This window comes from Tetrao urogallus (assembly GCF_951394365.1).
Source record: "Tetrao urogallus genome assembly, chromosome: 22".
Taxonomy (NCBI): domain Eukaryota; kingdom Metazoa; phylum Chordata; class Aves; order Galliformes; family Phasianidae; genus Tetrao; species Tetrao urogallus.
In genome coordinates, this window is record NC_136835.1 from 4,775,676 (window position 1) to 4,798,811 (window position 23,136).

General features: G+C 52.1%; 1 protein-coding gene across 1 annotated transcript in view; it reads right to left on the reverse strand.

Annotated features, from left to right (window-relative positions):
* Positions 1 to 14,933, reverse strand: part of LOC306954637 (protein CEPU-1) — a gene marked incomplete at both ends in the record, with an annotated part of 244,074 nt that extends 229,141 nt beyond the window's left edge. The window contains one exon of the mRNA XM_079545775.1: positions 14,858 to 14,933. Within this exon, the coding sequence (XP_079401901.1) occupies positions 14,858 to 14,933 (76 nt within the window). The remainder of the gene's footprint in view (positions 1 to 14,857) is intronic.
* Positions 14,934 to 23,136: the final 8,203 nt, after the last annotated feature.

Sequence of the window (23,136 nt, forward strand, 5' to 3'; positions counted from 1 at the left end):
AGCGCATCGAGCCGAGCGATGCTCACACAGCAGCACTTGGAAGCATTGGTACAGAGGGTGCGAGGGATGCACAGCCCCATGCTGGGTGATGTTTGGAGCCAGTGCAGCTCTCTGCAGCTCCCTGGAGCACTGCAGGCCTCTCCCTGGAATGGGAGTCCCCGTGGCTCTGTGGGTCTCACTTTCGTGCCCACACCAAACCCCCAATCCCAAGCTATGGGGTCAAAATTCAAAGCCAACTAAATATGAGGGCAGTAAGGTAAGGAAAAAACATTGAAGACCTGACACGTATACTCCTAAAGGTCTGGAAATGCATTTGGCCAAGCAGCAATCAAGGAGCACCCACCAGTACTTGCCTGGAGCAGAGCTCAGGACTTGGCACTGAGGGATGTGGGCCGTGCAGGCAGTGGGCTGGGGTTGGATGGGGGATCGGAGGGTCTTTGCCAGGCTGGACGGGATCCTGGGCAGCCTGATCTACTGGATGGCAATCCTGCCCAGGGCAGGGCATTGGAACTGGATGATTTCTAAGGACCCCTGCAACCTAATCCATTCTGTGATTCTATGATTCCAGTCTTAATGAGGCTACGATATCCCCAACTTCGTATCAGAGCGTTCTTTGTTACACACACTGAAAGCCACAGATCCTCAAGAACAGAGATCTTTGAAACCATGAAACAGTAATTGCTATATTCAGACACAAAGTAAACAAATTAATTGATATTTACTTGTTTACCCGGTTACAAAAAATGTTAATCGCTTTTAATATCTTAAAAATACATGTAAGGCACAGGCATAAATATCACCAGTAAAGCAAACATGGTGCTCGGCACTGCAAAGGAATTAAAATTAGTATTTAATTACAAGAAATCGCTTGAAGTTCTTTTGCTACCATTAATCATTTCCAATTATGACTGTAATTACAAGCCAGCTTTTCTCTTTGGGTGGTCACTGCTGGGATCCAACGCGGTGACCCTGTGCTCACTGCCAGGTGCACAGACCACTGAGCTCCTCTACGGCGCACTGATGTGCCGTGAGCATGCAAACAACAGGAGGAAGACATGGCGACTTCATCTCCTTTGCCTGCACTGATTTTGCAGCAGCAAAACAAACCCACAGGCCAGACTGGAGCATCACCCCTGGGACGTGGTGCCCTGATGGCCATGATGCTCCCCCCAGGCCCGGCTGGCACCGCGATGCACCAAAGGCGACCAAACCGCAGCAGGCAACACAGAAAATCAAATGGAAACGTTCCCTCTTGGTTCCCTCGATACTTCTGCACGGGAAATGTGATTAAACTGTCCTTATCTTTGTGGGAACAGTTGTTAGCAATAATGAAATCATCCAGCCCTTTTCTTTTTGAAATCCAGCCACATCCTTTGGCTCCAGGAAACAGGGGCAGTGACATGTGCTGTTTTCATAAAAAGCCACAAGACAACATATTTCATTGCAATAAATTCCCTTCCCTCAAGTGAAGAGTGGAGGAGAAGAGACTTCAAGGACAGTGAAAAGTTTCAGCCAAAGGGAAAGACTGAGCTGAACCTCAGCCCATGCAACACCGAGGCTGGCTCGGCAGAATGGAGGTGGTGTGGTGGGGGCTGGATGCTCCCCTCCCCACCTTGGGAGCACTCAAATAAAAGGCTCCATGTGGAGCCCAACAGAGGTGGGACTCCGGTGGGATATAAGGAAGCATTTTTTACTCCAAAGGAGCTGTGATGCATCGGCACAGCGAGCGCAGGGTCATCGCTGGGGGTGCTGCAGAGCCCTGGGGACGTGGCACTGAGGGACGCAGGCTGGGGATCTCAGAGGTTTTTTCCAACCTGAATAATTCTATGTCTCTACAACTGCAAGGCGACAAACCTCACCCTGCTGCGTGCTCCATCCTCATCCTCACCAAGTGCTTGGGCCGCCTGCTTTCCAACCCACTCCAAGAGTCCAAGTTCCTGCTCCATTCTCCTCTCTGCCCAATGTCAGCCCAGCATCCCCAAAGCCTGGGCTGCCGGGGCGGATAACACGTGGTGACTTAGCAGCTTAGCACTGAATTAAGCAGCCAGCTTTCCCCCGTGCTGCCCCCTAATTAGCGGGCTGCATTTTGTCGTCCTCCCAGCGCTTGGCTGAGGCTCCCCTTCCCTCCGCTCCACGCTTATTCTGTTCACTGAGCTAATTGCTGAGCGCCTGCACCCTGGGTGTCTGCTGCTGTTGGAGAAGATTAGTATTTTTACAGAGGGGGAAAAAAAAGATTAAAAAAAAGAGATTGTGTTTTTTAAAGCAGATGAAAGGAGAGCCCAAGGAGATATGCATTTGACTCTCAAACACGCTCCTTCAAGTCTCCCTCAGCAGTACTTAAAGGCGTTTCCAAAGCAAGACTTTATGAATGCTAAATGAACCCAGCGCCTTGTTCCTCCGCCACAAGAAAGGGAAAAACTTATCTTTTATATACAATATTTCCTTTACGGCTGACACCGTGCATCACGCATCACTACGACCAGCCCCACTTCAGACACAAATGCTGACCTTCACAAAGTCACGGGCAGAGCGCTGCCTCACCCGGCAGGATGCTCTGTGCAAAGGGCAAGGTGAGGAGGGCACAGGTTGGGATGAGCTGAAAGCTTTCCTCCCAGCTGCTGTGATCTCAGCTGCCCCTGCCCAAGCTGGGACGTCCATGGAGATGCACTGCCCAACATGAGGCTTTCTAAGGATGCTGTGCTGGAAAGAGGGATGAAGGTTGGATAGCAGAAAGACAACTAAGGGAAAACAGAAGCACTAAGGACAAAGTGCAACACTCCCCATCCAGCCCTGCAAACTGTACCACAGAGGGATGCTGGTTGGATTTGCACCCAAACTTCCCAGTTTCAGAAAGGACGAGAGGCACCTGGCCAGCACACCAAGCCTTCAGCAGCCAAGCACCTTGGGCTATCTGGGTCACTCAGCAGAACGCATTGCCCACCCTCACTGAGCAGCAGGACCAGCTCCTTCCTCTGCCCCTTTCTCCCTACCCAGGAGGTGGGTGAGAAGTGCACCCAGCTTCACACAAAACACCCTGTGAGGAGACAGGGCCGTGCTTTTAGGAAAACACCCACCCAAAGGAAGTCCTGGGAGATTTAATTAGCTACCGTCTGTGCTGCTTAAGCTAGTTGGGTGCTACATAATTGCTAAATATTATCTCGGCAGGTACAGCAGTTTGTTCGGATAATGCCGGTGATTGACATTTCCCTGGCATCTTCCATCCCAACCAGATCTGATATTAGTCTATTATAAAACATTCTTCTGTCCCAATCCTCCATATGTCTCTGAACTGTCAACAGGATGGTAAATGGCTCTGCATTTTCAAAAGGCACAAAGCAACTTCATGGGATGCAGCAGAAGCTGAGCTCAGCTTTGCTCAAGTTGCACACACATACACAAGGAGATACGGGCTCTTCTTCAGTACTGGCACAGGGTGAACCTGCTAGAAGTGGTGCACAGCACCCAAAAAGCTCACAGCCAAAGGGAAGGGCCCATCTCCATCCCCTGGCAGGCAGCAGCGGGTGCCACAACCCAACACCAACGTGAAAAATATATTCCAGGGACAGCCCAGCAGAGGGGCCACCGAGTGATTAACTGGAGACTATCAGTTTGGGATAGGTCTCTAAATTCCCATTAAGTCAGGTGCTGAGGCATCACACATTAATCCAGAACATTTCCCCTTCGGCCCAAACAAATAAATAACTCTTGTATAATTCAGGGAGGATGGGGTGGAGCCATCTCATCCCCCCTCTCCCTGCCTCCTCCCAACTAACCAGTGAATAAAACATCGCCCGCAAATCTATTAGGCTAATTTTAAATCCTGACAATTTAGCAGCACTTCAGCAAGATAAGAGCCATTTATTAAAAGCCACAGTTCATTAAGCCAAATGCTGCTGGCGTATTTACTCAGAGAAGCTGGGCTGGGCTCCCGTCAGGGCCAAGGGACGAGTCCCCATGCCCCACCAGACCCTCCAACGTGGACCTTCCTCCTCCCAAACCTGTGTGGGGCCACGGGAAGAGGATCCTATGGCTCCATGCATGACTGCATCTGGAGCAACCCCTGCTGCAAAGCTGTGCCCTACGACAGCACGGACCGTCCTGAGAGCACCAAAGCCAGAATTGGGATGAGCTGAGCATCACTTCAGACCCGTTCCCGTTAATGGCAAGCACAGATTGACTCCAGGCAGGGGATGACAGCAAGCCAAGGGAGGGCTACATAGGAAGGATTGTTTTTTGCCAAAAGCAACCAGATTGCACTCAGAGCTTTCATTCCTCCAGACAGCGACGTGACATCTCTGTGAGTCCGCTCTGCTGCACTGCTGTACTGCCTCCCAGTGCTCTGGGACACAGGGGACAGGCTTGGGGCTGCCTGACTGCAGGGAGGCAGCAGACAAGGAGACGGACTCCCTCCTTTAACAGCCCTGCATCTCCTGCTGTGTTTTTTTTGACCTCCAGGATGGCAAAGTGTCACACCACAAGATGCTAAGTGGCGCAGCAACCACAACCAACCTACGGATGGGCGAAATCCAAAGACGCCCCAGCAAGGAGCTGCACTAACACAGCCCGTGGAGTCTGAGCAAACTCTGTGCCAACCCACCGACTCCAGCACAGTGCAGCAACATCACTGAGCTGGCAGACCCCTCCGGGACCTCCTTGCTGCTCAGATCCCAGCAGTGTGGGTCTTTGTAGGGAGCAATCAGCGCCGGCTCGGCGGTACCCGAGGGATGGAGGCACGAGGGATGCAGAGCAGCACTGCGAGCAGCAGGCAGCAGAGGGCAGTGAAGAAATCCCATCTCACAGAGTTTGTGAGCGTGATTCATTCCAGCGGGAGCCATCCAAAGAGACTTTATCAAGTGCAATTGTCCCACTGTGCCTTTCACCTGCACACACTCGCAAGACAGTCTGGAGTCACCACAGAGTCTCCCTTTACAGTCATAGCTGAAAGGAGCATTATAAAGGTGAATTAACATTTAAAAAGAATGTAAAAAACCCAGAACTGTTCTAATGATGATTAATGGGAAGCTATAAGGGAGGCCGTGACCTCCTAGTGTCATTAAATGGATTGGCAGGTTTCTGAGCATTAATTATAAATAGCCACAGGAGTTCTAGCGCTTAGCAGAATGATGATAAATCCATGACACGGGCGGAGGGACAAGGAGTCAGGAGCAGAGGGAACGTGTGCAGGGTGTGCACGTGCACACAGCAACAGTGCTGGTTTGCACACCCTTACGTGCACAAGAGAGGTGGAAAGGGAGAGGCACAGCCGTGCCCATCTGAGCGTGCTGCTGTGTTGGGGTGGAGAGAGAGAGAGAAACAGGCACATGATGAATTAGGCTCTGCCAGTCAATCACATTTCCTAAATGTTTTATATCCCAAAAGCTATAAAAGCAATATCCCTTTCTGGCCTTATTGGAGCCATTTCTGTAAGGCAATCACATCTGTCTCCCCGGGGATTTCAGCTGAACCATGCCTGGGCTCCCCCTGCTTCTGTACTTACTGTGCAGCCTGCTCCCAGCCAAGGGTCAGAGCGTGCATACAAATGGGGAGGAAGAGGGAAAAACAAAAACAGCCCCCAATCAGCTCTGCAGCAGCCATAAACTTCTCCAGATTGCCCAGTGCAGAGGCTGCAGGAACCAGAGGCTGTCAGCATTCCGCAGCCCTCAGCTTTGTGTTTCCTTCTCTCCAACTGTGCTCCTCCACATATGACATCCTGGGTTGCACTCCCAAGGAAGCACAGGGACCGCAGAGGGCAAAGGGCCCTCGTGCTGACAATGCAGGGGCTGGGGGGGATGCCAGGGGTGTCCCCGTGCCACAACCCCCCTCCATAGGGATCCCAGCACTTCCATCCATCACTCCCTGCATCCCCAACCACCCAGCATCACCTGTGACAGAACTGAAAACACTGCTGCTCCTACTGAGATTTAAGTACCATTGCCCTGTGGGCTCCTCCAGAGGAAGGCATTATTTCAGCTGATTGGAAAACGGTGGCAAAAGAACAGGTTCTCCATACAATTTTCTTCATATCCTATTAGTCGCAACACAATTACAGCGTATGCATCAATTCTTCGTCCCAGCAGCTCCTGGAAAGAGCCACCTATTAAAAGCTGGCTTATTAATGGAATTGTACAGCCAGGATTAATCGGGCCGCGCTGGCCCTTTCCATTTCTCACTCCACAAGTGCTTTTGTTTGCTTAATAGGCTGAAGTAACTCGAGAACGACGCAACTCACAGCTTCCCCCATTTGCTGCGCACATCGGCAGCAAATTTAATCTCTCTTTATTTTAGGGCATCGCTCGGGGCTCAGACGTGGCACCAAGGACATCCACACACACAGTAGTCAGGGCTGAAGCAGAAGAGGCCTTTCATTTCCCTTCTGGAGGAGCACAGCAGAGCCAGCAAGGGGAATCCCATAAACCATCTTCAAAAATCCCACATGGATTTGAAACGCCGAGAACAAGTGCCAAAGCAAGGCAGCAGGAACCAGCCAGGGGATGAGCACAATATCATCCCATGAGCGCTCTGAGAGCCCTCAGCTGCCCCAGAACAGCCCCCAAAGAGCCCCAGCTGCAATGCCAGCCCTATTGCCAGCCCCATTCCCACAGCTGCTGTCTCCCAGCACAGATATTACGGCGGTGGCGAAGCCAATGCATGTTGAAGCACGGTAATATAGTATGACTTTCCCCTTTAATGGAATTTTTCTAGCCCACTAGGAAAAAAAAGGCTCCATTAGCCCTACTACAAAGGCTCCTACTTATTAGTATTTTAGAACAGCGGCAAAAACATTTCTTGAATCTAATTATTGCTGACAAATATGAAAATTGAAATCAAAGTTAAATTTTCAGCTACAGTGCTTCATACGGCAGCAGCTCGCCCGCTCCCGACTTCAGCATCAACACATTTGTTCTGCAGGGACGGAGCCCCCCCCAGCCCACCCCTCCATCTCTGCAGCACCCACTGCATGTTTACCAGCTGGCAGAGTACAGCAAGGCTGGGAGAGAGCTTTTCTTACATTAATTTCTGTATTTTTATCCCCTGCTTTGCCCTCTCCCCCAGCAAGGAGTTGCTGGGTGATTTTAAATTCCTCGAGATCGAGGATCGGGGGAAGGGGGGAGAGAATTGGGGAGAAAAAGAGCCTTGTCAACATATCTCCTTTCTCCTGCCTCCCCCCCCCCCAACATACTGTAAAAATCAATCCCCTTTGTCATTTTGCTCTGCTTGTGTGAATGTTTAATGGCTGTCGAGGGAGATAATGATTGCTGCTAGGAAATTCATTTCAGATTTGCTATTTATAAAGTACTTGGTGCTCAGGTGGGAAATTAACATAAGGAAGGGGGAAAGGGACCGAAGCAGGGAAAGAAAAGCAGCAGGAGTGGAGGGATGAGGCAGCGGGGCGGCCAGAGAGGTCTGAGGAGGATGTGCCCAATATCTGCATCCTCACTGGGGCAGAGGGATGAGGATCATGCAGAGGGATGAGGATGGAGACCCACACGGGGCCCACAGGTGTTCCCCAGCACCACCAGTATGTACACACCCTGCACCTCTCACGGGCATCCCTTGTATGCATCCTGCATCCCTCCTGGGCATAGAATCAGGGCTGGAAGAGATCTCTCAGATCCCCAGTCCAACCCTTCCTACCACTCCCACTGACCACATCCCTCAGTGCCGCAATCCTGGATCACCCCCCGATGGTGACTCCACCACCCCCTGGGCCAGCGCATCACCAGTCCTTCAAAGAAGAAACATTTCCTGATCACCAACCCACACACACTGCTCCAGAGGAAGGGCTGGGGTCCCTTCAGCAGGACAACAACAACAACCATGCCACTTCTTTTCCCCCCTATCACTGCTCCAATATAATTTACTAGCTGTACATCCACACTACAGGTTTCTGAACTCAGGTGGCTGAATGCTGCCCAGTGCTGCTGTTTCAGCTAACCCTCAGCTGCAGTTCTGGCTCTGCCTGGACCTTAGCTGAGACCTCAGCCCTCTTCTCCTCCTTGAGTTTGTGATTCTGAGCACAGAGCAGAATGGCACTGCACTGCATTATATTGGTGTACGGGTTCACTCCTGTCACCGCTCTCAGATTCTTCAGTGGGTTTTTCTTCCAGACTCTATGCTGAATCTTTTTCTGTGGAGCTCCTGGCTTCTTCCAAGCTCCATTTGGTCACCATATGCACTGGCAGGTTACAGCCAACTCTGCACAGCAGCAGGTTTGCACCAGGTGCTGTCCCAGTCACCCAGCTCGAAGAAGGCACTTCCAACCCAAATGCAGGAAACACCCAACATGGTCACAGAGAGCGAGGTGCAGCAGATCCAGCATCCCATAGCGACACCCCATCCGGCACCCCACCTCCCTTGTGCACACCCAGCATCCTCTGTGGGCATCCCGCATCCCTCACGGTCATCCCTTGAACACGACTCCCATCCTCGCAGGCATCCCTTGCATACATCCTGCACGAGCATCCCCCATCCCGGCCTGTACAACCCGCAGAGCATCCCAGCTCCCTGCACAACCTGTTGCTGTGTGGGTGGCTGTGAATCCCAGAGGGAATTCCCAGCTGTGCCACCGCCGGAGCAGCGCAGGCAGCGCGACGCACGCAGCCATTGAGCTGCTAATTCCTCGTCTCAGAAGTTGCTTTTCACTTTCTGATTTTTCAATAATAGGCTTGCTATGAATCCCTTAAGCTTCTGAAATAAGCCAAAAACCGCTTTTCCAGCCATTTACATAAACACAAGTGGATCAGAAGGAATAATCATAGTTTATGCATTATTTGGGGGCTTTGGAGCCGGCTGCTAATGTGATGTCAGGTTTTGAAGCTGAGAACCTACAACGGGAAGTGTTGACGGGTAGCAAAGCAGCGGAAAGCATCAACAATAAATAATACCATTTTTTCAGTGTTGCATTCAATGACAGCTTGGCTGTCCAGCGGCTCCCGCTGCCCGCAGCACTGTTCCAAAAAGAGCCTCATTAAGAGAGATGTCACTCATGCCAAAGCCAAAACCAGCCCTGTCGCTCCTTGGACTGCCATCAAAACCCCAGTGCCGGCTTCGGGAATCGACCGAGCAAAAAGTCTCTTGTAGGCACCCTCTCATCTCCTCACACCATCTGTCCTGCAGAACGGGAATAAAGCCTGAAAGCAACCAAACAAACCCAGCAACTCAGCGTTATCCACCAGACAGCCTCCCAAAGAGGGGAAAACAATACATGCAGCCACGCTCAAAGGGCCAGATAGCGCTGCAGTATTAATGAACCTTGCTTCGCACTTCAAGTGCTTGTCGCGCTTCCAATGAGGCGGGTTGGATTTGGCTTTCAAAGCAGGTCTTTAAATCAAGAATGCTGCTTCTGACAAAATCAAAACATTAGCAGAGGGTCTGTTTTGAAGAAGTAATAATAAAAAAAATAAAAAAAGAAATGGAACGAGGCGCGAGACTGCGGGCTCTGCTGTGCTGCTGGAACGCCGCCCTCGGATTGCTATTTTGTTTGAAATAACTTCACAACTTTGTACACAAGCAAGCTCGGATCTGGAGCAAGAAATACTTGAAATCAATCCCTGTTTCCCCCACGTTTTTCTATCGTTGGGAATCCGTGCCTTTGAATGGAAAAACTCCCTCTGTTTCCAACATTACACAATTTCCTGCGGGGTTTCCCACTCCTTGGCTGCTGCTGCTCCACTGAGTCACAGCAGGGCACACCTGAGGGCCTGGGTTACTGCAAGCTTGGCTTAGCTGGGGAAAGAGCTTTCTTCGTGCTCTGTGGTGCAAAACTGCATCGTGGGGCAAAGACCCCAGCTGCAAAGGGAATACAAGCTAGATAGAGCTGCGAGAAGAGAGGGAAGAGCGTTGTCCCTATGGCAAGGTGAGGATGGAGCACACAACAACGCCAACTCACTGCAGGATTCAGGCAGAACCAAGCTCCCACTGAATGGTTCGAGCTGGAAGGACCTTAAAGGCCATCTAGTCCCATTCCCTGCAATGAACAGAGACACCCAAAGCTCCACCAGCTGCTCAGAGCCCCGTCCAGCCTGACCCTGGGTACCTGCAGGGATGAGGCACCACCAGCTCCATCAGCACCTCCCCAGTGTTTTAAGGGAAATACTCAGAGCCACACTGCCCAGCACCCAGCCCTGCTCAGCAAGCAAAGCATGCAGGAGGTGGAGGAAGGAAAAAGCAGAGGGGGGAGGATGCCAAGAAAGGAGCACTGCCTTTAGAGGGAACAGCCAGCGGGACAAGGCGGGTCAAAGGGTCAATTAATTTACAACAGCTTTCAGCATTGGACATATTAACTGTAAGCGCATCAAAAATCCATGCTATCCTTCTTGGCAGGAGATAAGAGCACACTGAAGGCAGCACCTCTGATTTATTATTAACCAGGAGCGAGGCGTGCGCATCGGGAAGGCAGAAGGAGGTGGATGCAGCCCTGAATGTGCCAGTAGCACAGCGTGCTCCACGCAAAAGGGCTCCAGCACCTGGGATCAGGGTGCCCCGGGGATGCAGTGATGGAGAGCTCATCCTCTGTGCTCTTGGCTACTTGAAGCAATGAGAGGATGCACACGCAGAGGTGCAGGATTGGGTTTCTGAATCCCAAAAGTTGGCATCTTGCTCCTCTTGGCCTCTGGTTGAAACCAAGAACTCCATCCCAAGTCACAGCTCCAAGGCAGCTGTAAGCCTTTGCCATCAACATCTGAGAGGGATCACGGCTTGGTCCCACTGAGCAAGAGCAGATTTGCCACCATGCATCAAAGGAGCACAACCAACAACCCAAAAACATCATCGCATTTACCCTCCTTAGGGCTTTGCTCTAGTAAAGGCATCCACTGGGCTGGGGAACAGGCAAAGAAAATTTACCCTCTCCTGGCCCTTCAGAAGTTTGGGAAGAGATACCAAAAGGTTTTTTTCTGGCCCCGTGGCCATAAGGACATCCCCTTATGATGCTTTGGCTGCAGCCATCCTCTCCACTTCCACCCTGGCTTATCACAGCCAGCCTTGCTTGCTGCCTTGACCCAGATCTGTCAACTGATCAATTCTTTTTTTCATAGAGAAAAAATAAAATGGGGGGAAGGAAATCACAAATATGGATGTTTTTAAGCAAAAACAGCAAGAGAAATAAACGAAGCAGACACTTGGAATATCAGATGCACTCATCTCACGTACAACAGGCAGATGGAATAACCATCAGCCAAGGTTACTACGATGATCCAAATGAGAAGAGGAAAAAAAAATGGTTTTCACTGAGCACTGGGACACCCCAAAACTGGTGGCAGTCCCCAGAGCACCCAACCATTGGCAGGAAGGTTCCCTCTGATACATCACGAATTCATCTGTACCTGAGAGGAGGAGCACTGTGCACAGCACCCCCGGAGCTGCGCCCATGCATGGAAGCAGCAAGGAGCCCACGCACAACCCCACGTGCAGCACTGCACGCAGCCCAGCTCAGCCCCACCACGTGCCAACCCAACATCTTCAGCGCCGTCCCGTTCATCCGCAGCGCATCCTTCCCATGACAAAGGCCTGCTGGGGCTCCTGTTGACTCTGCTGAGTCTTAAAAATGTGCCAATTAATCCCAGCCAGCAGCCTTGTTTCCAGAGGTGCCGGATCCCTGCTTGCAGCTCCAGTTAGAATCAACAAGAGTGACAGATGTTCAGCAGTGCTCCAAATCAGGCTATCAAGTACCCACACCGCACCCCCCTCTTTTATGTACTGCACCTAACTAGGTTATCTAATCATGTCGGTATTGATTATTACTGTTATTACCTATTAAATAGCTATTTTCTGTCGTTGGGGTGAATATCACATTTTATTGACCTGCGTGGTAACCATTAACCACCACGGAAGCCACATCCAGCGTTTCCCCAGGGGAGCAATAAATCCGGGTGCTCACCAGAAGACATCGATACACATAATTTTTCTGATACGCATTCATTAGTGCAATTACCTCCATGCAGGAGCTGCTGGGTTTCCCTCCAGCCCTCCTGAGGCTGCAGCCCCATTCCAGGCAACGTTCCCCAACCCTGCCCTTCCCAATGGCAGCACCCCAATGTCTCTGTGATGTTTCAGCCCCGTTCAGGTGCCATCTGCAACCCAACCACATTGAGGGGGCAAATAATTCTTCCGAGTGAGGATTGCTCGGCGTACGATGTTGACATCTGCTATTATTTTACATACCTATGCAGCACGCTCATTAGAATAAGGTCTTTATGCTAATTTGTAAATCAAATTCCCATAATTCTTGGCTCACTGATGCTAAAGGCCCAGCTAAATCTTTGCTGACCTTTTACCCTGATTAATCCCTTCATGAGTGGCTGAGTGAGGAGTTTCTTCCCCTCCTCTCCTGGACTGTGATTCTCACACCCATCTTTGGGAAGCATGGCTGGGTGGCAATAAGGGCATGGCCACGAGCATCCCTCTGCTTTGGGAAGAGAGAACACAGCCTCCAAGCTGCTCCACACCCCCACTGCCACTATTCCACATGGTGCCGAAGAGCTGTGGGGGATGCTGCATTGCAAGCAGCACTCATCCCCCAGCACCGGGGCCGGAGCCCCTGCTTCCCTGTGTGCCCAGCACCAGGGGAAAGGGAAAGAGAACCAACAACAAAAGCTACAAACCAATGGATGCTTGCATAAATACAGGCGCCCAAGCACTCCTGAATTACCCCACTTCATGCTCCTCTCCACATTCAAGCACACTCACAAGCCACTCTCCTTATTGTTTGTTTGGCTGCAAATAGGTAAATGACCCGGAGTATTGACAAACTGCCGCAGAGGGCAGCACAGATCTCTTGAGCTGTTTGGAGTAGCGATGTGCAAAACAGTTCTTTCCTGCATGACAACAATTTTCATGCTTTCAGCCACAAACCAGTTCCACCATCAGGTAAGGAAAGTTAAAATTCAAAGAAATACTGTGAATAGCGGAAAAGATCACTACAGCAGCAGGGGGCTGCTGCATATCTGCCAATGCACACACATATGTAAACGCACACGCTCCCTCTGGGGCTGAATGGAAGCCCAATTGCTCAAAATCCACTTCGAAAGTTTTTGCTAAAAGCCAAAATGACTTCTGCTCCCAAGTTTATTTCCTTGAAATGACTCCTTGAAACACGATTATGCAACGCAGCCTCCCAGGGGGACCCTCTCCCATGCAGCACTGATGATCCAGCACCTCCCAGCTTCCAAAAAAGGTCCAAACTTTTCCTGCCCTATGCCACCCTCTCCCCCCATCCTATGGCTCTGCCCCCCCCCAGCCCACGCTGTGCTGCAGCTCCAGCTGTTCCCACCCAGCAGTGACTCAGGGCCTTGTGGAACCAACACTGCACGCAGGGCTGAGTGCAGGGGGGGGCTGGGGGTGTGTGTGCAAAGGATTTCAGTCAGGAGGAGGCAGCCCACCCCTCCCCACTGCTGTGCTGCAGAGGGGAAAAAAAAAAAGAAAAAAAAAAAATCAACTTTTTGATCTGCAGGCTTTGATGGGAGAATGAAGGGAAGCATGAGAGATGAGCAGGGAACAGGGCTGCAAGGAGACAGAAGAAAGCACTAAAAGAGGCACAGATTCTGCATCAGGGAAGCAAGGAGAAGGATGACTGCCCACCGCCCAGCCTGGGCTCCCCATGGAGGCGGCACCCCGGGAGCCCCAAGGGGAACGAGATGCAGAGCGCCAGCATTCCCAGCAGCATCACAGGCAGCGGGAGCTTGAGGAGGGCAATGGGAGGAAGGCGAAGAGGAGCGATGCCTCGCTGTGTGCTGTGCATGCTAAGCAGCCCGCGCCGCTCCATCCCAGCAGCTCTCCCTGCAACAGCGGGCCCAGCAGAGAGAAGTTTGAGCGCTGCCCATCTCCCCCTGCTTTGCTGGGGCACAGCCCCTGCTTACAAGCCCCCAGCCCCCGCTCACGAGCCCCCAGCCTCACACAAGGTCCTGCTGCACGGAGAATGAACCAAGCAGGGATGCTCAGGGCAACAGCTGCCCACAGCAGGCACCAGGACAGCTGCAGCATTCCCACTGCAATACCATCCCCTATGCAAACGCAACCTCATCTCCGGGGCTGCCTGCACCCCAAAAAACCCCCGAGGGCAACCGGAGCCCTCAGGATCATACATCCACGATGGGGCTCGGGGGGCACCCCCACCCGCATCCCCCTTTTCTGCAGCCCGAGATGGCCGGGCAGCCGGTGCAGGATGCGACCCCCCGGAGGAAACCCCGCTCCCACAGCCCCTCCAGATGGCTGTAAGGAGCCTAACGCAGACTGACAGCCCGGTGCTGCCGGCCAGCTGGGACCGGCTGCCGCCTCCCCCTTCCTCCCCCCTACACCGTTTCTCTGTTTTTATATATAAAGTGCACACATTTATTTATTTATTTTGCAAATCCCCTCCCCAGGGGCTGCAGGGTGTGTGCAAATTGCTCACCACCAGAACACATCAGACCACAAATTCCCCAACTCCTCAGCCCTCGGGTTGCACCGAGTTTTTGGGACGACCTTGCAGGCGGATCCAGCAAAAGAAAACCAAACCAAGCCGGGGAGGCGGGGGGGAAGCAGAAAAGCAGCGCAGAAGGGCCACGAACCTCCCCGTGCCCACCGCCTGTTGGATGTACGGCTCCTCCAGGAGCCAAGTTGTGCTGCTGGAGATGGCAGAGCCGCTTGGCACCGCCCAGCATCCCCTCTCCCCAAAAATCAAGAAGTTCCTCCATAGCGCAAAGTAGGGGGGGGGGGGGCAGGAAGGGAGGAAGGGAGATGTCACCGTGCTGCATCCCCCACAACTCGGGGGACCCCAGCAGCCTCTCGCTCCCCCCCCCCCCCCCCCCCCCACTCCCTGTTGGGGGCTCCTCGCCCCCAGGATGTCGGTATAGGATCACGCACGCTCGTACCCCCCTACCTTGGAAGAGGAGGAGTGCGGCCATCCCGGCGAAGATCACCCATGAGACGGGGTGCTGCATTTTCGCCTGGGCCATATTCGGAGCTGCGTGCCTCCCCCTCCTTTCCCCACTCACTGCCTGCTGCCGGGGAGAGGTTTAAAATCCAGCGTTTCCCGAAGCGAAGCGCGAAAAAATAGGCGAGGTAAAAGAAGAAGAAAAAAAAAAAAAAAAAAAAAAAAAAAGGAAAAAAAAAATCCCCACAGGGAAAAATAAATAATAGGGAAGGAAAAAAAAAAATAAAGAAAAAGAAAAAAGAAAAAAAAAAACCACCGCAGGATGGGGGAGGGAAAAAAATAAATGAAAAATAAAAAAAAAAAAGGGGGGGAGGGGGGAAGGGGGGGTCGGAAGGGGCGGCAAGGTGCGACGGACAGGCGCTGCGTGCCCGCCGCTCCGGCCCGCACACGCCGCCCGGGCTGCACACGCCGCCGGCCGCGCACCGCTCCCGCCCCGCGCCGCTCATTGGCTCCGCGCCGCCTCCGGAGCCGCCCCGCTCCGCTCCGCTCCCACCGCACCGCTCCGGCAGCGCCGCCGCGGGGCCGCTCCGCGCTGCCCTCACGGCCCGGCTCGGCTCCCGACCCCAGGGGCAGATCGGCCCCCCTCCCCCCTTCACCTCTCCTCTATTAGATTTAATTTAACTCGTGGCATCGATCTACTTTTATTCCAGACAAAGCCGTGCGCGTATAAGAACGGGCTCCGTGTTGTAACTGCGCTCGCCCCATTCCTAACAGCTGATCCAATGCTGCTCGTGTAGGTCCTGCGCCCCAACGAACTGCTTGCTAGGTGCCAGAATGGTTAGAGGTGGAAATGACCTGAACGGGGGCACCTACAGCGAACCAGCAAGTGCTATTGGCACAGCTGCCCGGGGAGCAGAGCAGTCACCACCCCAGAGGTGTTCAGAGCCATGGAAATGTGGCACTGCGGGGTGGGGATCTGAGAGGTCTTTTCTGGCCTCAATGGTTCTGCGATTCTCTATCTGGAGCCCATTCCCCGAGGCGGCCCTTCCTCTGACCCTAAAAGGTCCAAAACCAACACATCTGCCCACATGCAACACAATACTGAGAGCACAGCACCAGCGTGGGCCCGGAGACCAACACCATACATTGACCCCATCCAGCATTTGTCCAACACAGAGAAAACTGGAAGCACCGAACCTGGAGATCCCTCCTTCATGCCGGCCAAATAAATAACGCTGTGTTAAATATTCAGCATTTCATTAGTGGCACATTCTGTTGCTTGAGATGACTCACAGCAACATAAAACAACATTATAGGCAGAAAAGCGACAAAGAAAAAAGAATATCTTGGCTTTTTACACCGACTCCTCCTCAGAGATTCCCAAGTCTGAGCTGTTTGCTTTGCAATCCAGAAGATCTGGCCAGGAACCTCTGCACATCCAGCTCTGCTCCTCCTGCATGGCTGCAGCCCGGGGAGCTCCTATGGGGCAGCTCTGCAGTCTCTGTCCCAGCAGCACAACAGCCAGCCAACAGTCACACCAAGGGCCAGCACAACACAACACAACCCCAGCTATTACAGCACCCAGAGAACCACCCCGTTTGCTTGATTATCGACACGTTCCCCTCTAAAACCCAAACTTCCCATCTGTCTGCCCAAGCAGAGAGCAGCCCCTGTGCTGCAGTGCTCTTCCCAGATTTGCTCCCTGCATTACTAAGTCACACAGCACTTGTTCATGGCACGTCTATTTACCCGACACACCGAACAGCTCCTAAGGAGCCCTGGGCTCGTGGCTCTGCACAACACCAGCTCCTCGTGTCAAACAGCAGGTGATGTTCAACACAATGCCCTGCAATAAACGCCTAATATCCATCACCTCGTCCATATCTGTGTGCAGTGATAGGAAAGCACAGATAGCAGGGCTGTGCTCCCGAGATAGGGGACGGGGAAGGAGTTATTCATTGGAAATCGCACATGGATGTGGGGTTAAGGAGGGATGCTGCACAGAGAGAGGGGAGAGAGGAATCGTTTGGGCAAAGTTTCTGCACAAATTTATTTTTTATCCCCAATCTGAAGGGCGAAATTACAGCACATCACCTAAAAGTCTGCATGCCTTATTTTTTCCCCCCCCCTGCAGTTTTGGAAGGAAACCTCCAAGTGGCTCCAACAGGAGCGCAGTGACCTTGCTGAGCAGCACTGCATAATTTTTAATAGACATTTCTTGCTGGAACTGACACAGTCCCAGGTGTGGCTTTATTTCACTCCCATTTTTTCCAGAGGGAAATGCCCCGTTTCGTTCTGTTTTTCTTTTTTCCATCATCCCTCTATATGCATACCTATAATTACGATATGCATTACAATAGCATTCACAAGCTGCTGATAAGATCCCAGCTCCGTTGCGCGCGGCGCTGCGTGCACACCGCTCAAATGCAATCCCCTCCCTTCAGCTGCTGGAGTCAAAATAGAGAAAGCGGAGAGAAGTGTTGAGACAAGAGCAAATTACTCATTTTATGGAGGGAAAGAAAGCAAAGCTGGGAAAGGCGAAGTCATCACCTGAGGTCAGGAAGGGAATCCCCACTGGTGCCAGGGCTGAAGCTCTTCCCGTTGCCACACATGGGGTTCCCACCACTGCCCTGCCACAGGTGCCATCAGTGCCAAGGGTGCCTTAGGGGGATGCTCCCACACCAGAGCACGGCACAGCTCGGACACCACGAGTAATGCAACAACACCAGTTTCCCTGCTGAAGGGTGGCAGAAAGTCACACAGCCCTCCCAGCCCCACTGAGGCTCTGTGGCACCTCGCACACACGGAGCCAGACAGACGAGCGCTGTGCCCGGCTTCACTCCTTTAATTACACCTCCTACGGGCAGGAAAGATAAGCCCAAATGGAGTGACTGCACGGAGGGAGGAAGCCTATAAGTTATTCATAAGTTCAGGCTCAAGCTCCTCTCTTGCTTTCACTCCATGACACCTTCAAAACATATTATTCATCTATTTTTTCCTCCTCTGGGAAGAGAGATGGTGATTGTAGTAAATACATCACTGCCAAGCCATCCCTGCAGCCCGCACGGCGCTGGGTCGGGATCGAAGGCAGCGGGGTGCGTGGGGATGGCCGGGCTCTGTGAAGGACATCCTGCCTCTGGCAGCACGGCCACGGGGTGAGCCCCCAGCAGCCCCACAGCACGGGGTGCACACCTCCACACCGCTGCAAAGCAAAGCCAATGGGCCCAACCTCCTCCATTCCACTGTGGACTGAAGCCTTGCAGCCCCCATCTAGAATTGGGAACACAGCAGCGGAACCCAAGGGTTTCCCTGCAGCTCCATGCAGCCCAGCAGAGCTCAGTGGGGAACTGTGCTGGATTGCTACCAGAAATATGGTTGGAGTTGGGTTTTTTTTAGGTCCTATGTAGAGACGTGGAGTTGAGCTCAATGACCCCCGTGTTTCCCTTCCAATTCTGCACTGCCATGATTTGCTTGGGTTGCTGCATCACAGCCCGGTGGAATTTAGACACAGCAACGAGCAAAGCACACTGCAGAGCGAGCACAGCAGGACAGCCCCACTCCTGGCTTACAGAACACCACGATCACCAGCTGCACAGAGCCTCTGCAACGAGAGCCACAGCACAGAGGTTTGTTTGCCCTCTCGAGGCTGTTCCAGGCAGAATAAAGCTCCTCACGCTACCACCAACCGAAGCAGCAATCCTCCAGCTCGAGAGGTTGGTTTTGCTGAACGCAGCGACGCAGATCTCTCATTGCAGCCCTGTTGCACTGCTCACCACACAGCGTTTGCTGTGCTCTGGTGCAGAAATAACCCTGACAGCATCATCCGTGGTCACAGCAGAGAGGGGAGAGCAGAGGCACTGCCATACGGTGCCTCGGAGAAGAGACAGAGCACGGTTTTATTTGTCCTAATTCCCTGGGAGGTCATTTACTGCAGTGCCCCTGGCTCTTCCCCAGCCCTTTCCAGCACATTTGATTCTTGTGAGTTTTCTTAATCTCATCTCCTTCATTGGTTATTGCTCCTTCAGTGCTGAACTCAGCAAGATCGTTTCTGTTTGGAGAAAGATTAGCACTGAGTACATTAAACACAGTAATGCCATGTGCTAACAGGGCAGTGGGCCACCACCCCGCCCCAGTGCCCAGAACAGCCTCCAGCTGGGGCTGCTCGTTCAGGGCACATTGCTTTAAATTTGAACTACGTGCTGAGGGACAACGTGATCTTCATGGTAGGAGAAGCAAAAAGAAAGGGCAAATGGATGGAGAAAGGGCTGGGTCGAGGTGTGCACGCAGACATGGGATGGCTGCTGACAGACCCAACAGTCTGCCCTGCCCTGGTGTCAGTCCCTGAGCATCACAGGGATGCACACACCACACACCTAAGGACCACTCAGCTGCATGATATGGAGAACAAAGCTCTCCCAGTTCCAAGCGAGATGCAACACAAGTGAAACAACGGGGTTTGACCCGGCAAGTCAGCAAGAATCTGCTCACCTCTTAATCTGCTCCTTCCCCCAGACAAACCAACATTCCTTATCCCCAGCATTTACAGTGATGGTTTTCCCACACGTCTCTTATCACAGCTCAGAAGGCTGTTTACCCACAGATTACAAGCAGGCCACCCAGGGAAGAGGCACGGCTGCATGGGCCAAAGCTCTGCAAACAGATGGCTCGAGGAGATAGAGGGGGTTTGCTACAGTGCGAACGCATCCGTTCTTGAGGGTGACCCAAACATAAACACATCTCTGTGTAACTTGGTCTTTTTTCCTCATTTTGCTCCAGAGAGCACAGACTCAGGATCTGCTGAGCACGCAGGGAAACAGAGGAGCCCGCAATCACCTTCGTGTCCCGACACCTGAAGAGCTGCAATGGGCCGAGCCCATCCCACCCCCAATAGGGGAAATGCAGGCAAGGCAGCCCCACGAGGAGCAGCACCCATTTTGCCAACAAACCCACCGCCTTCAGAAATCCATATTTGCAATTTGAGCATGTCCAGACACCCCAAAAAAAAAAACAGCACTCCCTGCATACTCCCCCTCCCCACCACCCAGCACTGCTGGAAAAATCAAACGTAGTAGAAAAAAGGGAAGGAAAAAAATAAAAAGAAATAGAAGCAGCTCTTGTCAGGAGCACAGGAGTACAAGGAAGTAATTTTTCTCGCCCCGTTGCAGTTGGACGGCGTTGTTTACGTCTGCGTGAGACGCTGCATCCTTTCTTCTCCACCGTGCAGCTGGAGCATCAGCAAATTGGAGAGGGGAGACACAGGGGGAAGGCAGTAGCGACTGAAATTGGATCCTATTGAATTTTCAATAGGACACCAAAATATATACATATTTCAGCATGAGAGTGTATGGATATCCAAGTCAACGGAGGGATCCGTGAATAGCTGGTTCTGAATAATTACAGAGGGGGGAAATCATTGGAATAATTAGCAGTTGCTACCAGAACATTCAGGGAAATGAAATGCCGAGTGGTGTTTATTAAACAGCACTTTATTTTCGGTTTAGGGCTGTTGGGAAGAAATTAGGTGGCAAATACACAGCGGCACTGAATGATTGGGAAAGCCTGGGATCATTTAGATCATTCAAGCCGCATTGCCCATCCCCTCCATTTCTGCCCATCCCCTCCATTCCTGCCCATCTTTACGCCTTTCCTTGGGGTTTCTTCCCCTCCTTTTTGCACTGATACCCTTGCAAAGACGACACGCAGCCCAGCCAGCGCCCCACAGCCTCAAACGCTGCCTGGCGTGGGCTAAGCTTTCTTCTGCCTTTGACAAGAGCAGAAGCCACATAAAATTACTGCTCAGCAAAAGGAAAGAACAGCAGAGAGACTGAGCACTACCAACAAGCACGAGCCTTGCAGCAGCAAAGGGCTGGCTGGGAAAGCAGCAGGAAGGGCACACAACCCATATATGAGAAGCAGGTGGACTCTACATTTAGGAAGGAATACCACTTTTTTCAGCCTCGTGGACATTTTTTTTTGCCACAGTACTGAGTAAAATAGGGCAGGGAAAGAAGAAGAAAAAAATAAAAAAGGATCAAAGAATGCACGAGGTTTAGGAACACACAGTCCCAGCCTGAGGGAGGTCAGCCCTCCATCCCCACCGCCGCCAAGCTGAGGTGTAACGAGCACGTGGCACATGGAGCAGTGCAAAGAGAAGGCAGAAAGCAGAGCAGGGCAGCACATCCCCACCTGCCCCCATCCACCCTCCCAGCATGGCACGAAGCAATCCGACATGGATCAGCAGAGGAAAGAGAGATGAAGTTTTAAGGGAGGTAGGAGCGCCTCTGTGTATGCGCATGGCTTAGATAACTCAAAAGATTTCACACTGTATTTCACATGATTCACATTGCTAAGCTTCTCCCTTCGAAATACAGGAGACGAGCAGAAATAAGGCAGGTCAAAAGCCTCATAAGCCTGAAACATCTCCAGGTTTGCAAAATCACTTTCGGAAGCTTCCCGTTCTGGATTGAGCAAGGTTACCCAATGCCAGCCAGATAAAACTGCACTCCCAACAAGCCATCACAGGCAGCACTACCACACAAACACAATAAAAACTGCCTTGAAAACCGGGAAAACAGATTGATGCCCTCCAGACACATATAATCTTGTAATCAGAAACAAGTCTGCCCTACCTTGGGGATGTCTTCTCTTCGCAGCAATCCTGCGTAGCCAGGAGCATCTGTCAGCCAGCCTGGTCCAGCCTGCAACAGGGAGAGGATGCTCACTCATATAGACTTGGACTGTTGCTTTCTGATGTAGTTACTGGGGCAGCAAGTCAAGCCATTTCAAACAATTTTTGTATATTAAGTTATTATATGCACAGAACCCTCCCCCCTTGACCGCTGCACACTCCAGCCCTGAGATGGAAAATGCAACAAATGGGAGTTGGACTCTGTGAGCCTGCTAGGTCCCTTCTGACTCCTGATATTCACAGAATTATTACGGTTGGAAAAGACCTCTCAGATCCCCCAGTTCAACCCCAAACCACCCCACCGTGCCCACATCCCTCAGTGCCACATCCCCACGGCTCCGGAACACCTCAGGGATGGTGACCCCACCGCTCCCTGGGCAGCTGTGTTGATGCATCACCAGTTACATTATTGCAAGAACTACAGGAAAAAACACAGACTTGCTATTCTGCCGGAATCTGAAGTAATTCTGCAGCTTATTGACATCTATGCCACATCCCTCCGTCCTACCTTATCAAGCCCACACAATTCTAAACCAGTGCAATGCTTTTCCTTTGCGCCACCTCTGCAGTAAGGCTAACTTCCAGCATTAGGAAAACAACACAACAAAGCAAGCATCCAAAACAATAAAAATAAATTAAAACCCCTAGAGCACACCGAGAAGAGTTGTGGCTTCTTTTACTGCATTTTCCAAGGTGCTTTTTAAACACAGAGCAGGGAAGGTACGTAAATACATCAGCTCAACCCCCTCGGGCTCAGGGCAGAGCTCTGCAGGACCACCCCTAGAAGCAGCACAGCCATGCAAATACCCCAAATGTAGCAGAAGAAAGAGAACTAAAAGCATTTTCCCTACATCAGACCTCACCCACCGATCCAACCCTTCCTTCCTGGCTTTACCCTGTGCCCCTGCTAAGTGCTGCAGTGCTCACTGCAAACACCACAGCCCTAGCTAAGCTGTGCAAGCAAGCTGCCATGGGGTGGGGGATTACTACCCCAAATCCTCTCCCATTTTGTAAGAACCAGGCCTCCATCTTGCAACAGGAGAAACCAACTCACCCCACTGAAGCAGCTCCTCACATGACTTCAACGCCAAGAAAAAACTCAATTTTCCTCCCAGACAACCCCCAGCTCCTGGTACAGAGCTCCATGTCTGGGCAGATCCCCTCCTGCTCTCCTTTTATCTGGGCAGAGCTGATCCCCCCCCCCCAGCCTCTACCAGGTTGGAGGACGAAGCACAGCCCCACAGCCATTGCCACCCAACAAGCCCAATCAGGAACACCTGGTTTGTGATCATCCAGAACAGCTGAACCAAGCTAAGGGGCCGGAGCAGCAGCTAACAGCAGAGCAAGCAAGTCCCTCTTTCCTCCCAGTTTCTATTCCATCACACTGCAGATATGGGTTCTTGCAGCTCCCTTCCCCAGTGACTCTGCAGCCTCACGGGCACTAGATGGTATGTGGCTCCATGCCATTTCTCCTCCAGGTACTCCAACTTGAAAACCCCAAAAAAAGAGCTGGGTCTCTGCAGGAGGCAGCTGAATGGCCCCCTCCCCACTGGGATGCCTGCAGAGCCTGCAGCTCAGCCATCAAACACCTGAGCTG